The sequence below is a fragment of the Amblyomma maculatum genome, chromosome 6 (assembly GCF_055883805.1).
Source record: "Amblyomma maculatum isolate TAMU_Amacu chromosome 6, ASM5588380v1, whole genome shotgun sequence".
NCBI classification, from domain to species: Eukaryota; Metazoa; Arthropoda; class Arachnida; order Ixodida; family Ixodidae; genus Amblyomma; species Amblyomma maculatum.
This window is the reverse complement of record NC_139349.1, coordinates 141735312-141753914: the sequence shown is the minus strand read 5'-3', so window position 1 is coordinate 141753914 and position 18603 is coordinate 141735312. Positions and strand designations below refer to the sequence as shown.

The 18603-nt window shown below is 46.8% G+C and overlaps 1 protein-coding gene across 1 annotated transcript; it reads right to left on the bottom strand.

Annotated features, from left to right (window-relative positions):
* Nucleotides 1-15094: 15094 nt before the first annotated feature.
* Nucleotides 15095-17708, bottom strand: LOC146186911 (uncharacterized). Its single transcript, XM_084608142.1, has 4 exons — nt 17696-17708; nt 15593-15648; nt 15333-15512; nt 15095-15250 (listed from the first exon to the last, which is right to left on the bottom strand). The coding sequence occupies exons 1-4, from the start codon at nt 17706-17708 to the stop codon at nt 15095-15097; spliced, it is 405 nt and encodes a 134-aa protein (XP_084464268.1).
* Nucleotides 17709-18603: the final 895 nt, after the last annotated feature.

Genomic DNA, 18603 nt, shown 5'->3' with positions numbered 1-18603 from the left:
CAAGCCGACCTGAATGTGACAATGATGCTTGCGTGCACTCTATTTCTGACTGTTCCAACATTCACTGTGAGCAAAGCCAGGGCACTCCGCTTCGCGAAATTATCAATCACCTGTGCGCCGATCGCCATGACCCTTCCCTTCGTTTTGTTTGTGCTCCACGGCGGCACCTCATACCGGCACAATATGCCACCTGATCGCCCCGACATTCTACTAGTAGGCCCTCAGCACCTATGCACAGCCATCCTTGAATAGCTTCACGACGTTACCACAGCGGGCATCTAGGCGTCTCTCGCACATACCATAGTGTGCTCGGTTTTTTTAGCCAGGTCTATACCACGCAGTCCGCCGCTACGTGGCTGCTTGCGACCGCTGTCAGAGCCGGAAAAAGCCATCAGTTTTACTGGACTTCTGCAGCCGATCGACATCCCCATAGACACATTTTTTTCGAGTCGGTGTGGATCCTCTAGGGCCTTTTCCTTTGTCCTCATCGGGTAACAAATGAATTGCGATGGGCACTAATTACACCACATGCTACGCGGTCACTCGAGCAATACCAACAATTTGTGCAACTGATGTCGCTGCTTTCCTCCTCAACGACGTTATACGCGTCCATGGAGCTGCCCGCCAACTGTTTACCGACAGTGGCCATTGCTTTATTGCACGTATAGTCGACGAGATCCTACGGTTGTTCAACGTTGTCATTCTTTCATGACTGCCTACCGTCCACAGACGAACGGGCTTACCGAACGCCTTAACCCGACACTGACATGCTATGTATGTTTCTGATGACCACCGCTACTGGGACATAACGCTGCCATTTCTGACACTTGCATACAATTCGTCGCGTCACAACACTACCGGCTACTCCCCCTTCTATCGTCTATACGGCCGTGAACCTCTGCTGCCTTTTGAGAGCCTGCTCCCTTCTGTCGCCATTGCCAGCTCATATGCTCGTGACTCTATAGCCCGAGCTGACGATGCCCGCGTTGTTGCTCGCAACCGACTCACAGCCTCCAAGCACTCCCAGAAACGTCCCTATAATTCGTGTCATAGCAACACCCAGTATTTTTTCGGCTCTCTCCTGCTGCTTTGGACCCCAACTCGCCGCGCTGGCCTCTTGGAAAAACATTTGCCCAGTTATACAGGACCCTATCGATTTTTACAAGTGACTCCAGTGACATGCGAAATTGCGCCCTTGCATCCCGCACGCCATACCTCTACACCAAGCCTCGAGACGGTCCATGTTGCAAGCCTCAAGCCTTATTACATTGACCCTGGATCGGACGCTACTACGCACCGGGACGGTGCTTTTCAGTCGGCGGGGTAGTGTTTGCGCATAAGGAAGAACTCGTGAGTTTGGAGAACACGGCATTTGAACAGTGTCGGCTGGTGCCTGCAGAAAACGCCTGCTGTTTGAAAGCCTTGTCCTCCGGGTCCGCTCTCTGCAATCCCAAGCGGAACTACCCCGTAACAATATTTACAGTCTGGATTCATTCGAGTTGTTTTGGGATACCTCATACGCGATTTCATCGGCATTACTGTCCTTATTTTTGTAAAAAAATACATGGATACCTATGGGAGGTATACATTGTCACACTGTTCATTGTCTGAATGGTCTCCATACTAACAGAGCATAGAACTGCATTAAAATGGTTATTTCGTCACGAAGACTTATTTTTATTCTTCCGTATTTACATGTCCACATTAGGTAGGCATGCGTACATGTGTTTCGCATTCATTATTAAATACGCATTAGGATGTGTACTTAATGTGAGCCTAATGGTTCGTCAGTGCAGGACAGCAAAATGTTCAGACTTAGGTATGAACGTAAAGCATTGGGCAAGAATAACATGTGTCCGCACATGATCATTCACACATATTGGCACATGGAATTGGTGGGTACCAAATGAACATTTTCTTTCAATGGCTTAGTCGTACCACATGAATACGAATCTTAAACATACATCCTGATCGGAAAAAGCAGCTGAGTGTGCCGATTTTCTTGTTGATCAACTTTTCTCCTGCGCAAAAGGCTGTGTGTATGACTAAAGTGTGTTGATGTTTCACTGACGAACATAGCAAATATGGCATGTGGAAGGAAGCAGTTTGTAGTGCAAAACATGATATTGTAAAATGCACATGCAAGGCTGTAGACCAGTGTTTGCAGAAGTTTACACACAACCCTCACACCACTAAAGAGTCATTCATGTGTTTAAGGTGAAGAGTAGCTGTTTGTATGTCATATGTAACACAATCTGCAATTCAGTGAGGTCTTTGCCAGGCTGCATGAACAACTGCACAGGCAGGCTGTTTCCGTTTTCAATCTTGCTGTCAGTTATTATGTCAGTGTTTCTAGTTGCAATCTTGTTTACATGCATGAGTGCACCCCAGTTGGTTGCAGCACACACTAATGTTTGTGAACGCAATGAATAGTTCATTGTAGTAATGTTTTGGCAATATGGATGTGAAAAAGCAATATAAAGCCTGCTTGCAACTGTTTACTCATGACAGAACTGAGCTTCACAGTTATACACCGAAACAGTGCACTGAAATTGCACCAATCACCGTTTTCGAGATTTTAATTGAATTCTTTGGCACCATCTTGGATGCAAGGTTTATGAGTGCCTGCTGCTGCTCAATAATATGCGGCGCTCTTCGCCACGCTCCCGCAGCTCCACTTCCCTTTGGTTTCGTCGTTCTGCAGCTTCCTTTCTTCGGTCCTGTCTTGCAAGCCCATTTGATAAAGGTGCCCTCTGTATGGCAGCTTCTTGAAGACGAAGCTGTCTGTCCTCTGCTTGCTCTTTGCAAGCTGCCTTCCATTCTCTTGCATGCTGAAGCAGCTTTTCGCGCTTTAAAGTTAGGCGATCGCGTTCGAATACCAACCGCCTCTCTTCAATGGTATTCTCTTGTTCTTTCGCAGTCGTCTCAAACTGCATCATTTTTTGAAAAGATACCAAGTTTTGAGGCTGTCGCCTTTTTGTACCTGCTTGTAAAAAACATGATGTACGGACATGGTGCATTATTCATAAATTAGGCACTGACTGCCAACAGCAAACATATCGTAAAAAAGGAATGTTGGATTATAGGAATAATACAGTAAGAAGTATACATACAATCACGGTATTCCACAAAATGCCCATTGAAACATGCATGACTATCTTTTCACCCCCACGTTTTAACAAGTTACGATGTTTCCGTTATAGGAAAGGTGTGCACGCAATGGTGATTTGCTTTTTGCTACAAAATAATGACACAAATGATTGGCACACCGCTCCGAATAATTAACTAGATTACATCATATTTACGAAACTGGAAAGAGTTTGTCGACATGATGGGACCAATCCTCGTTTCTAAGAGGCCTACTCAGTTGTGTGCCTCAGGGATCGGTTTTAGGTTCAGTACCATTGAATATTCACATTAATGTTCTCGTAAAAACTCTTAAAGTGTCTGTGTGTGTTAAGATGTTTGGTGACGATAGCATTCTCTTTAACGCAATCAAATCAGTTTGTGGTTTGCATTGAATGGTAACCTACAACTGCTAGGCAACTGGTGGGACAATTTGATTATTATATTTGAGAAAAACTGTTAACATTAATAACAATATAATTGTAGAGGTATAAAAAAGAAGTACCTTACTGTCACAGTAACTTCCTGGTTAAAATGAACAAATCACGGACATTATATGCTCCTCCATCAGTAAGGAGCTTTATTTTCTGATGTCTTGCATGACCAGTTGTACTAATATTAAAACCTGAAGGCATAAAACTCCATAATACCAAGCCACAAATATGCCTGCATTGCGTGAAATCCCTACACAAGGGATGACGCGCAGACAGGTCAAAATATTTAACGCCTTGTGGCTCACTATATCTTCAATCGTTATAGGCGCCTAGACTCTCTGTCCGCTATGTTGTAGCTTGCAGATTTGGAGCCATTGGTACAAAAGAGAAAGAAAGACGTGTAAAATTCCTGCAGTCATATTTTTTCCGACTAGGTAATCGACCCAAAACTATCAGCAAAGATTATATGCGACCTTCATGCCATAAGCACAGCTTTTCTCTCGAACTCATTTCTGCGTGCACCAGCATATAACTACTCCTTTTTTGCACAAACAGTTCCTGAATGGTACGCTCTACCCCATACTTGTCAGTTCTTTCACCCTCCTTGACTGATGCGCTGGAGTTGTATGATGCCATGCAGTTTGTTCTGTATCTTTTATTATGTCTCATTGCATTATGCATTTGTATTATTCCGAATTATTGCGTAGATTTTGCCACTGATTGCACTTTCTGACCTTTCTTGCTGCTGTCACAAATTTATCCTCCCTCTTCTGCTTGGACATGCGACATGTCCGCAATATTTCATTATCAGTAAATAAATATAGGCACTTACACTAAAGTAACAAGTTCATCCCATCATAATTCAGAAACGAATACATTAGATAATTAGGAAGTGTAATGAAGTGATCTGAAATGATTTCTGAATGACTGCCTATGTAATTAAAATTATTTACCTGAAGAATAAAAAGGGAGCTTGTTAAAAATGCAGTAAGACAGTAACAATGTTCTTGTATATTACTGTTTTACTGGAATGCTTACCAAAAGGTAAGATGTCAACATTGTGTCAAGTGATTCTTTACTGAATATGCACTAATTGTTGGAATGATGACCAGATTTTTAACTCAATATTTAGTGGGTTAGTACTTCAGCAGGTTAAACCAGAACTGTACTTTGCGAGGTTTCTTCTGCACAGAGTGTTTAAACCAAACAAACCCCTGCGGTTGTTCCATGCAGATATTGTATGTAGTGTATAAAACTTGCCTGGCCTTTTAGGTTCAGGCTGAGCCCCTATGCTGCAGTGACCAGGGTTTGCTACCCAGATCTAGCTGCAGCCAGTTGGAAACTGGAGCTCAATGGGCCATCTGCTGCTGTCACTCCTCATTGCTGGCGCATCTTGTTAATCTTGGCTGCAGTACATGTTTTCAAACAAGTCCGCCGCCGGTGATGGCTCATTAGACGAGTCTCCTAAAAAAATGGTGGTATACAGACTTCGTAACGTTTCCCTATTGTGCTGTCATTATTGGAATCTTAAAATTGCAAGATAATTTTGCTTATATAACACACTTTGGGATGCTCATGTGGCCTGTAGTGTTTGAAGATGCATTAAAGCATTGTAAGGATCAATATGCAGGAAAATGGAATTTTTTGTTCAATAAACGTTAAATTAAAAGTGCAATGTGTAACCTGAATTCCGAAAGCTAAGTGACCATTCCGCACATTGAATGGTAGTGCAGTACGGTGTACCAGCGTGGAAAGGTATGGCTAGCAAGCTATTGCCAACTGTATATACTGCAATTCACTCAACATTAAAAAATGCAAAAGGCATACATAACAAAGCAGCCATTTTTTTTGCTTTAAGTTCAAATACGGAACATTGGCTTTTGGTACGGCTGCCTATCAGGGAACTCCGACAACTCGCGTGTATGGCTGTTCTATAGCAATTCATGTCCTCGCGGGCGCGTTTAGCACGAAATGGTCTCCCATGCGTATTCCGCAGACCATGTCAGGCCTGCGGTACAGGGATCGGCGTCCAAGGCTCCAGTGTAGGATGCAGCCGCTGCATCCATGGCCATTCCCGCGGAGTTCCGCTCCGGAGCCGGTGTGGGCGCTGGCAGTGGCCGGGCACAGGCTGTTGTGTTTTCTTCTCTTCGGGGATGGAAGTTTGAGCGTGTAAAGTGATTTACAGTTGTGCATTCCTCTCTCCTGTGTTGTGTGCGAGGAGTGTTGCCGCATCCTGTGCGTGGTGCGGCGACGGGAGCCGAGATGCTTCCCCACCGACCCCTGTGCTGCTGTACCGCGTGATCTGGCGCCTGGGAGCTCAAGGTCGCGACATGCGGGGGACCGCGCCCCGGCGCCGGGAAAGAGACTCGCCTGCAGATCATGTTCTCGCTGTTTCGTGAACTGACAGAAAGCGTGAACTGACACAAAGCAGACGCGTGTGTGCGGCGCCCCCCTTCGGCGCCGAGGGAGAGGGGCTCCCCTGCGGGTCAGTCGGTCGGTCTCTTTGCTTCGGGAACTGAAAGAAAGAAGTCGTGCGTGTGTTTTTTCCCTTGTTTAACCTCCCCATATAGTCTAAAGTTCAATACAGTTTTTGTCGTTTGTTCTCATGAAAGTTTCACCGTGCCGTCATTGACTGTCAACTCTCACAACATGGTGCCGAAACCCGGGAACTGCAATCTCCAGGACTAGGAGAACTTCGGAAACTCGCAACCAGGCTGCGACGGATAAAGTAAGTGACGGTACGGTCCGAGACGACGCAATCATGCAGAGGACAAGGGAAAAGAGAACGGCGCGTCGACAGCAAAATACGAAACTCATCAATGAGGCAAAAGCTACCCTGCCATCGACAGATATCGGAGTGTTGTGCTCACTCATTGAAAGGCTTACGGCCAACAACGATGCGCTTCTGAAATTGAACACAGAGTTGGAAGACGGAATAGCTGATGAAGACTTCGCTTCCGAATTCGAAGCCGTCATGCGATACGAGGATGCAGCCACGGGTATGCTCGGTCAACTCAAGGCAAGAGAGGCTGAGCTGCTCAGATCACCGCACCTCCTGACAGCGCAGTCAGCAGAATCACAGCGGGGGAGCCAACATATAGGCCGTGAAGCTTCACATCGTAGTGCAGTAAAGTTGCCCACTCTTCAGCTTGAAGCATTCAACGGAGAGCTTCAACAGTGGCGAAGATTTTGGGAACAGTTTAAAGAAGCCGTCCATGACAATGCGGAGCTCACAAAGGGCGAGAAGTTTCAGTATCTGCGAAGCCTACTAAGCGGAGCTGCGGCCTCATCAATAGCCGGTTTACAGGCGACGGGAGAGTGTTATGAAGACGCTGTGGCCATCCTCTCCAAGCGCTTCGGCGACACCCGAAATATCATCAGGGAGCACCTGGCCCAGCTTCGAGCGCTACCATCGGTTACGTCGTCGGACGACGTGAGAGGCCTGCGGAAGCTACTCGATCACGTTCAGTGCCATGTGCGCGGACTGAGGGGACTGAACGTGAGCTCGAACACTTATTCCACGATGATGATCGACATTATTTTCAAAGCTTTACCTGCCGACATCGTCGTGGGATATTATAAACAACTGGCCAACCATCCGAGCTCATCTCGTTCCGAAAACAACGCCCCGAGCAGCGAGGAACCCACATCTGCCACGGGTCTTACAGACGGTGAGTTTGAACAACTTCTTACCTACTTGACTGTCGAAGTGGAAAGTCGAGAAAAGACTGGAACTGGCCTCAGTAGAGACAAGCCAATGAGACAGGGAAGTGAAAGGAAGCAATTGTCCTTACCTCCTACATCTGCGGTACTGCACGCAACTTCCCAAGTAAAAGAGCAGTGTCTGTTCTGCGGAGCTCTGACACACAGCACTGATGATTGCAACAGTGACATAGGCCGTGAGGAGCGATTAGAGAAACTGAAGAAAGGAAATCGCTGCTTCCGATTTACCTTAAGAGGACATCGTTCGAAAGATTGTCGCCGCCGATTGAAATGCGGAAAATGCAGCGGCAGGCATGCCGTATCGGTATGCGACCCTAACTGGAAGCCGAACAAAGGGGAGGTCACTCCAAATTTGAATGTCAGCAGCTTGCATGCCAGCAGCCGCAATTCCATGACTAGTGAAATTCTGTTACAAACTTGCCGGCTTTGGGCTGTCGGCGAAGGTCGATGCGGCTACATACGAGGCATCGTGGATGGCGGCAGTCACCGCAGTTTTATTCGTGAGGACATCTCGAAATTTCTGGGTCTGAAAGAAAGCGGCCAAACCTCTCTACAGCTGAGCACATTGGGGACAGCCATCTCTGCAACTAAAAGATATCGTCTTGTAGAGGTTCGTCTCCGCAGCCAGTACGATGACAAGAAATATATAATCGACGCCATTGAAGTTCCTTTCATCTGCAACGACTTAGTTCAAGTGCCTGTTGAGGATGAGTTTGTCAAGATTATAGAGCAGACAGGACGTCCCATAGCTGACAAACTTTTGTTGCCAGGTATGCCAGCGGTGCCAGGTATCGGTCTTCTTATTGGCTCTGAGCACCTGTGGAAGTTCATGACAGGCGAAATTCAACGTTGTCAGCAAAACGCTGACTTGGTTGCCCTAGACTCAGTTTTCGGTTGGATGTTTCAAGGCCCAGTATCAGTGCATACCTCAGTTGACACTTCATCCAACATCTGTGTTCTGAGGGTAAGCACGGCGCTTAACACTACCGAAAACATAGTAAAAGGCTTCTGGGACTTGGAAAGCCTCGGCATCATAGATCATAAAGGAGGACCTGATGAGGAAACAGAAGCGACCATTTACCAACTTGAAGGAAACATCACTATGCAGAACGGCCGTTACGAAGTCGCCCTTCCTGTGACAGAGAACAGCGGACAACTGTCATATAACCGATCCCAAGCTCAGAAGCGATTCAAGAGCCTCGGAAAAAGAATTCAGCGTATTCCGGAATTCGGAGCCGAGTACCAGGCTACTATGCAAAGCTACATACAGATGGGCTACGCCGAACGGGTGACCACTGACGAAGAAGCCACCTCGCACGTTTACTACATGCCTCACCACGCAGTTATGAGCAGCGACTCAACAACCACAAAGATGCGTATTGTGTTTGATGCATCCTCACATGAGCAAGGTGCTTCTTCCCTGAATGAACATCTAGAGAAAGGGCCTTGTCTTCTCACAGATCTGGTCAAACTACTAATCCGTTTTCGACTGTATCAGATCGCTTTGACAGCAGACATTGAGAAGGCATTTTTACAAATCAGTGTCAGAGAGGAAGACAGAGACGCTTTACGTTTTCTTTGGTTTAAAGGCCTGCCTTCAAATGCTGAACCGGACCCTGAAATCGAAGAGTGGTGTATGAAACGTGTGCCGTTTGGCACCAAAGCTAGCCCATTCTTGCTTAATGCCACGCTGCAACACCACTTCGAAGCTGCTGAAGCCTCTAGCCAAAAAACAGCTGCGCTTCTGGCGGAATCTTTCTACGTCGATGACCTGTTGGTTGGAGGTGACACGGAAGAGGAGGCGGAGGAGATTTTCTCTCAAGCCAATGATATTCTTCAGGCTTAAGGAATGAGTTTGCGAAAGTGGTCTTCCAGCTCCAAGCGCTTGCAAGACCTATTCGCAGCGCAGGAAAGTCAGAAAGACTCAAACGAAACTGTGACGATTCTTGGCCTTATCTGGAATCTTGAAAGCGACACAATTACCGTGGCCACAAAGTCACTTTCAACCAATTTGGACAGTCAGCACAGTTGCAAAAGACGTATTCTGCAGACAGTCGCCAGAATATTTGATCCTCTTGGAATGTTAGTGCCATTTACAATAAAAGCCAAGACACTCTTTCAAGAATTATGGCAGCGGAACATTGATTGGGACGATCCACTGCCTCCTGACATTGCCAAGAAGTGGGAAGGCTGGGTGTCAGAGCTAGTGGACCTTTCTTCACTGACAGTGCCACGATGTGTTGCTCCGGTGCTTAAACCGCAGAGTGTTATACAGTTGCATGTCTTCTGCGATGCCATCCAGCGAGCGTACGGGACCTGCGCCTACCTACGAATAGATGGCCACGTTAGAGCCTGCGTTGTGAAGCTGCCCAACGGAACCACACTGCGACGGCCGGTTCAGCTTCTCTACCCCCTCGAGTTGTGTGTTTAGCACTAACCTAGGGATCCCACAGCTGGGGCCCGGGAGGTTGTTGTGTTTTCTTCTCTTCGGGGATGGAAGTTTGAGCGTGTAAAGTGATTTACAGTTGTGCATTCCTCTCTCCTGTGTTGTGTGCGAGGAGTGTTGCCGCATCCTGTGCGTGGCGCGGCGACGGGAGCCGAGATGCTTCCCCACCGACCCCTCTGCTGCTGTACCGCGTGATCTGGCGCCTGGGAGCTCAAGGTCGCGACATGCGGGGGACCGCGCCCCGGCGCCGGGAAAGAGACTCGCCTGCAGATCATGTTCTCGCTGTTTCGTGAACTGACAGAAAGCGTGAACTGGCACAAAGCAGACGCGAGTGTGCGGCGCCCCCCTTCGGCGCCGAGGGAGAGGGGCTCCCCTGTGGGTCAGTCGGTCGGTCTCTTTGCTTCGGGAACTGAAAGAAAGAAGTCGTGCGTGTGTTTTTTCCCTTGTTTAACCTCCCCATATAGTCTAAAGTTCAATACAGTTTTTGTCGTTTGTTCTCATGAAAGTTTCACCGTGCCGTCATTGACTGTCAACTCTCACAACACAGGCATTCTTTTTGGTAGCTGCCGTTTTTACCATGTATCCGTGTTCTTTGACGGTATATTTCTTGCAGCAGCTTCTCCTTTTCATCATGTTGCTCTTCCGGGCCTGACCTGCAGGTGTAAACATTATCCTTACAAACTGCTGTCAGCTCTAAATCATAAATATAATGCTCACATCACGAAGGCGAAATTATGTAAGGTTGGAAAAAATGGATGGAAGCGGTACTTGCGCAGGTTGGCCCGGTCGTTGTGTTGAAATTGTGCCAGCAGCAGATCACATCGGTCGCATATTGCGCGCGGCGTAAATTTTTTCAGAGCCATGTTAAGGTTATAAGCAACAACGGCCCATCCATACAACTCTCCGAAGGGATTTACTGCTAAGGCCTCGCGCAGCATGTACAGGTCATCAGAAATCGTGAACCGCCATCGCGGAGCCGCGACCGCCTTCGCTGCTGCCTTGTGAAATACTTCTCGACTGGTCACATTCCATTTCCTGTTTGTGGTTCTACAAATCCCGGTTCCTGACATTTCCGTGAAAACAGCAGAGACTCCTCTCGTTAAGCCTCTCCATGGCCAGAGTCGAGAAGCGATCTCAACAAAACGAGCATTTCATCGTTTAATCTTTGCGGTCAATGCAAGCTAAAACGAAGCGAAATCAGGCTGCTTGGTTTATTTGCGATACATACAGCTCAGAGGGACGAATCTAGGGCGAATGCGATATGAAGCGAGAGGTCTTACATAGAGGCATTACATAGAGGGGGGGGGGGGGTGGTAACGTCATGAAATAAACACAATGAACAAATCGGAACAGTAACGTGGCGGCATGTAAAAGTGCTAAATGTACAAGAAGAAGCAATTAGGAAAAACATGATCACAATATGACTACACGGAAATATGCAAGAAAATACATGACACACAAAGGTTAAAGCAAAAGGAAAAATCGAAACAAAAGTAAACCACAAAAGGTGGAAATTTCCCACTACGCTGTTAGACAATCGTTAAGTAATGAAGTAAACTGGTCATAATCGATAGTATTAACTACAGAAGAGGGGAGAGCATTCCATTCTCTTATCGCTAGGTGTAAAAACGAAAATTTAACTGCGTCTGTTCGTGCAAATGGGGGCTCGATTTTTTTATCCTGGTAAAAACGATGAAACGTGCGTGTGGCGGGCGTAATTATCGGTGCTGAGAAAGAGGTAGGGTTATGGTATAGTTTATGAAAAAACGCAAGGCGTGATTGCTTACGTCTTCTTTATACTGTTGGAAGTTTAAGATTCTCTTTTATTGCTGTTATGCTTGAATAACGTGAATACTGACGTGAGATGAATCGACTCGCTCTGTATGAAGTGCCTCTAATTTGTTAATAAGATACAGTTGATGAGGACACCAAATGAATGACGCGTATTCGAGCTTCGGTCTAACCAGTGTGGTATAAGCGATTAGTCGGGTATCTGTATTAGCTCTGCAAAGTGACCGGCGGATAAAACCTAGAGTTTTATATGTGTTTAGTCAGAAGATTATTTATATGCACAGTCCATGATAAATTAGGGGTTAAATAAACTCCTAAATATTTAAAGGATTCGACAGGCTCTATTTCCGCGTTGCTAATATAGTAGGTGTTCGACAAAATCAGGCTGCAGGTACTGAATCGCATTAATTTAGTCTTTTTAGTGTTTATAGTCATTTGCCATTCAGAGCACCACATGTCTAACCTAGATAAATCATCCTGCAACATAACACAGTCAGTAAGATTAAAAATTGGATGGTAGAGGACACAATCATCTGCGAATAGCCTGATTGATTGTGTAATGCTGGAAGCAATATCGTTTATATATATTAGAAATAATGTGGGCCCAAGGACAGATCCTTGAGGGACTCCAGATTTCACGGGCTGAGGAGAAGATTTAAAGTCGTCAGTAATAACCGATTGAACTCTGTTTAAATATTCTTCTACCCATCTGATAACTTTAATATTTATGTTAATGCTACTCATTTTATATATGAGGCGATTATGGGGCACACGATCAAAGGCTTTTGCAATATCAATGAAGATGGCGTCAGTTTGGATTAACTGTTCTAAGTTTCGGTGAAGGTCGGTAGTTAGTTCAAACAGCTGGGTTTCACAAGAACGACCGCGCTGAAATTCATGCTGGTTGGGAAGCAAGATATGATTCTGAGTGATATATTTCATTATATGAGATGATATGACATGTTCTAGTAATTTGCAAACAACTGATGTCAGTGATATGGGTCTGTAGTTTGTCATATTATCTCTATCCCCTCCTTTAAATATAGGTAAAACATGTGCAAGCTTCCAATCATCAGGAATCTCAGCCATATCAATTGATTGTTGAAAATGAGTGCCAGGATGCGCGATGTATATTGTTTTGTTATTTTTAGTAGTTTTGTGCTAATTTCATCAGGGCCCGGGCTCGAAAATGCAGGCAGGCGTTCAATAGCCCTCTCTATACCCTCAGGATGTATTTCAATACTAGGCATTGTGAATTCAATGCTAGGTGCGGGTTCAAATGTAGGAAACGGCTTTTCTTCTCCAAAAATGCTACAGAAAAAAGAATTAAACTGATCACACATGTCAACTGGGTCAATTGAGGTACCATCTGCAGAGACTAAACACGGGAGTTCCTTTTTTTGTGCAGGAGAAATGACTTTCCAAAATTTTTTAGGGTTGGTTTTCAAAAAGTTTGGCATGTCCACCTTCCACCTTGCCGCTGGCAAGGTGGAAGTAAGTAATAAAAATATTTATATACAGTGATTCTGTGCAAGAAGGGCTCTCCCTGATGTCTTCCATGCACCTTTGCAAAAAAAGAAAGAGCAGTGCCTCATGTAGAGATAACTCCATGATGCATTGCGTATACAGCTTAGACCTGGTCATGGAGATGTATACTTAAGGGAGTGTATGGTGGCATATTTGCGCTTGAGTGGAAGGAAGGTCAGAAAAGGCTGATACGTTTCCCAGCAATCTTCACTCCAGCTGAAGACTCATCCAGACCGGCCTTCCTCATGTTGCACTCAGCATATAGGTTAAATAGGCAGGGCGACAGTATGCAGCCATGTCTTACTCCTTTCTCAATCGGAAACCAATCAGTAAGACCATGCCCAGTTCTGACTGTGGCCTCTTGCCCTTCATACAGGTTCCCGAGGAGATAGATGAGGCGATTTGGAACTCCCATCTCTTGGAGAGTTTGCCACAATCTGCTGTGATCTTAAAATAATGCACGAGGAAAGCAGCTATAAGCGGTACAGCAGTATTATGCACATATTGTATGAAATATATAATTTTACTTACCGTCACTCGACGAATTCCTCTTAAAGGGAGACAAAAAAAAGGAGGCCTAGCGCGATACTTTATGGCCCAGCACGTCGAAGCGACGACGCTGTACGTTTGGTAACTATGCTGCCTACATTTCCCATGCTGTCGAAACGATTTTCGGATAGCACCGCGACGAGATGCTTCGAAATATGCATGGATTTATAAGAGAAAAAAAAAAAGAAAAACAGGCAGAAAACCGCACTGTGTGCACAATACTCCTGTCGCGAGGCCTATGTGATCGTCGGGGCAGCGTTGAAAGACGCGGGCGGCATGATGCTGCAGAAGATGTCGCACGAGGTAAGCGGCAATTATTTAGGCTGTACAGAATCCATATTTCAGATGATTGTGCCGTTGTTATAGTAAATGGTGTTCACGTTGAAAAAAAAAAAAAAACACGACGTAACAAAGCCGTAATGTGCGCAGCCCTGTTGCAATAAGGCCTAGCGTTCCCTGCGGCAGCTACGCTTACACGCGTGTTTTGCGATTCCTGTCCTAGGGTCTTAAAATAATGCACGAGGGAAGCAGCTATAACCAGTACAGCAGTATTATGCGCATGTCATATGAAATATATAATTTTAGTTACTGTCACTAGACGAATTCCTCGTAGAGAGAAAAAAAAAGAGACCTAGCGTGACGCTTTGTGGCCGAGCCCAGGCCTATAGCGTTCGCTCCGGAAGCTACTCTTACACGTGTTCTGCGATTCCTGTCCTAGGGTTTTAAAATCGAGGGAAGCAGCTATAAGCGGTACAGCAGTATTATGCACATGTTGTATGAAATACATAACTTTTGTTATTGTTACTCGACGAATTCTCTTAAAGGGAGAGAAAAAAAAAAGAGGCCTAGCGCGATACTTTATGGCCCAGCACGTCGAAGCGACGACGCTCTACAAGTGGTAAATATGCTGCCTACATTTCCCATGCTGTCAAAACGATTTTCGGACAGCACCGCGACGAGATGCTTCGAAATATGCATGGATTTATGGGAGAAAAAAAACGCGGCAGAAAACCGCACTGTGTGCACAATACTCCTGTCGCGAGGCCTATGTGATCGTCGGGGCAGCGTTGAAATGAAAGACGCGGGCGGCATGATGCTGCAGAAGATGTCCCACGAGGTAAGCGGCAATTATTTAGGCTGTACAGAATCCATATTTCAGACGATTGTGCCGTTGTTATAGTAAATGGTGCTCACATAAAAAAAAAACGACGTAACAAAGCCGTAATGAGCTCAGTCCTGTTGCAATAAGGCCTAGCGTTCGCTGCGGCAGCTACGCTTACACGTGTTTTGCGATTCCTGTCCTAGGGTCTTTAAATAATGCACAAGGGAAGCAGCTATAAATAGTACAGCAGTATTATGCGCATGTCATATGAAATATACAAATGTAGTTACTATCACTCGAGGAATTCCTCGTAAAGAGAGAGAGAAAAAAAAACAGGCCTAGCGCGACGCTTTGTGGCCGAGCACAGGCCTAGCATTTTCGCTCCGGCATCTACTCTTACACGTAGCAGTACATGTCGGAGCCGTACACTTTGACCAGGGCCGCGACGATGATCTTCGAGAGCTGATCGATGCCGCGACCCCTTGCCACGTGGTAACTGTCGGCCGCGTACAGACAACGTCTCGGCCGCTTCGCAGCATCCAGGAAACGGTGCTGCAAGAGTGTCGAAAAAGTTGCGTTATGAATTCAACAATTTGATAAATGAGTAACAAACGAGAAAACAAAGCATTCTTACTTTGGGGTTCATTATGCGCACGTCCGGCATGCGCCGCAGCGCAGCAGTCAGGCGCCGGTTCAGCTGCCGACGATGGGTGTTTTCATGCAGCGCTTCGCTCTCATCTTGGAAATACCGCGGCAGTATTTTAAAAACCAACACCATCCGCGCGACGTGCTGCTGCAGCTGCCGCACGAGGTCCTGGAAGCACGTGGGGCAAGATGAGCGGCGCAGCACTTGTAAAGCAAATTGTGAGACGATTTTGTGTAATTTATACGTACCCTGATGTTGGCGGCGATTTCCCGCGGGTCATGACCATTAGCGAGGTCATTGCCCCCTACATACAAAATAGCAAAATTCGGCGTGCAAACGCATCTGCGCGACCTTAAATGACAGTGAAGTGGCATGTTGAGTGCACGTCTCAACATGCGGCGAAAGCCGCAGGCGAGACCTGCACAAGAATTTCATTTGGCTATCGCCGATTATGACACCACGCAGGACCGCCATCATAGGAATTACGCGCCGCAACGAGACCCACGAGCCGAATGCCGGCATATCGCACGCGCCGCCGGAGCGGCCGGTACCTAGGGATTCCCTAATGGGTTAGGGACGAAAAAAACAAACAAACCCAGTTTTCATCGGCGTCACATCCGGTTAAGCATCGAGCGCGACGCGAAAAACGTCACGCCAGGCTGCTGCGTGTCCACCAATCAGCGTTTCCGGCCGAGCTACCCGTAAACGCTTCTGTCTACTGGCCATTGCTACCACTCTATCAATTACAACTTCTTGATCATTGGAGCTTGCCGTCTGCTCTCACGACTTGCAACTAACGTTCTCGGTGCCTATGCGCGCTATTTTGTGCACTGGAATCATTTTAACAGGTGGAGTTTGACATCGCTGGCAAATTTACCAATGCCGGCTCTTCGGTAGTGCTTCTTTTGCTACCGTGGGCGTAATTTTTGCTGAACACGGAGCTTTAGTACAAGCCTTCGAGGAAAAAAGTGCGACCAAGCTTCAATACCGGCAAGCGCCGCAGCGATGACCCTATATTGCGTGTAACTAAACCTTATTTGTATGTAAACATTTCGGGAAGCGTTGCGATGACCGAGGGCTCGGCTGCTTCATACGCAGAGTAAGAAGGAGCGCAAAAACTAAACTTTATTTGTATGTAAACATTTCGGGAAGCGTTGCGATGACCGAGGGCTCGGCTGCTTCATACGCAGAGTAAGAAGGAGCGCAAAAGCTTGACAAACACGCCAAATATTATGGATTACGAGCGCTGTATGTTGTTGTTTCTCTCATGAGCCCATCGCTCGGTAAACTACTCTCTTCCTCGTTTGTTTTTCTTTCTGCTGTTTATACTGGGCCGTGGTGCAGGCTACGCTCGCCTGCGATTGAGCCCGCATTGAACATTTTGGCAGTAATCATTGTGTTAGAGTGCCCTTAAGATCAGCTGTGAAGTTGGTTATACATGGTAGCCCACATTATCAATTCCAGTTTTAGTTGTGCGTTAATCGTCAGTGTGTCATGAGATAGAGGTGCGGCGGTCATGGTCTCTCTCGAAACGCTCGAAACGACCTATCGAAACATGGAAACTCTAGAAGAAAGATACTGCCTTTGTTTTCTTACAAATTCGCAACGACTTCGCAACAAAAAGCGCTTGCTTGAACCATATTTTTCATATGCGCCCCGATGGTCGATTGCGAGTACGCTGTGGCGCTGTTGGCCCCTGAGGGATGCTGCTCCGGCTGACGCCGCAGGCCGCACCAGCTATACTGGGGCACTGGGACCAGTGCGGCTCCGGCACTCATACAGCGCTTCTCCCAGTGCATCGCGGATGCCAGCGACACACCCAGCGTCGAAAAGCTAATCCCAGCGTTTTTCTCCCATCGCACCAGTGCAGCCAGTGTCTTCCCGTTGCTGCTCCAGTGAATATCGCACACCTCCAGCGTGCCTAGCAGATCCAGTGCAAAACCAGCGCGAAAATCTCACTGGTTTCGCACTGGAGACGCTGGTTTTTGCAATAGGGTTATGATGCACTGTGTACGCACCAAAATAAAACATGACAGCAGGCTTAGATTATATGAAGCAATACCAACGCAGGTGTTTGACAATACGAAAGGGCTTACTCGACCACAAAAGACATTTCTCAACAAAGTAATAACAAACGCAGCCTACGCACTACATATACTTGACAAGTCGTTTCCCGACAGAAACGAAACACTCAAACACAACATATGCAACCATTGTCAGAAACAGTGTACATCAGACCTAAAGCAATGCGCATCTTTTTCACGAGGAAGAAACTCAATTAAGCACATTCGACACGACGACATGTCCACCCTAGCACATCAGACGCTATCAACCAGAGCAGAAGAACAAACCATTGTCACCCATGGCAGCGAAAGCGGCCTGCGTTCAGTAGTATGAGAGACGTCGACTTACAGCGTGCAGATCGATAGTATAGCAAAGAACGAGAAACTGCTTGAACAACCGTGAAGAAGCAAGTACCTACACTCCCATCGCTCCTAACCCCCTAATTACCCAAAGAGCGGTCGAAAGCCATCCCTTTAATCAAATAAAGGCGTTATTTATACATTCATTATGGTATGACTAAAAGCATCCAGTCGATTGCTCGCAATAACTGCGCGGCAACTCCGGCGTGCTTATTAATGCCAGCCAAAGTGTATGGCCGGCGCACAAGCCTGAAACTTAGTGTGCAACACGCGCACTAAGCGGGCGAGGAGAATGGAAGAAGACACTGGGGCGTGGAAGAGTGTGCCGCTACTGTCTAGATCATGATACCTCAGTTTCGCCGCTCGCTGTAGTCCTCACTGCCGTATTCTCCGTATTCGGCACATTTGCTCCCGGAAGACCACTGCGAGCCTGGAAAGCGACGATGACTGCACGAGAACTGGACCAGCAGATGGTAGGCGCCTCTGTGCTAAGCACCGATGCGGCCATGGCGCGGTCGGAAGGGCCGATCAAAGAGGGTTCATCGCATTCTGAGGCTGCAGATGTCACCGATAACACGAGAGATTACTCTGACAACGAGGATGAGTCTGAGGTGTGCCGCATCTGCTTCAGCGGCTCCCAATGTGGCGACCTGATATCCCCCTGCAGCTGCCGCGGCACCGTCGGGCTCATCCACAGGGAGTGCCACGACGAGTGGCTCTCGCGCAGGAACACCGACAAATGCAGCATTTGCTCTTGCTGGTTTCAGGTAAATAGTTGTTTGAACTCTGCTCACCTTGGCAGCGAATCATAGCAAATGTATAGATCAGTCTATAAT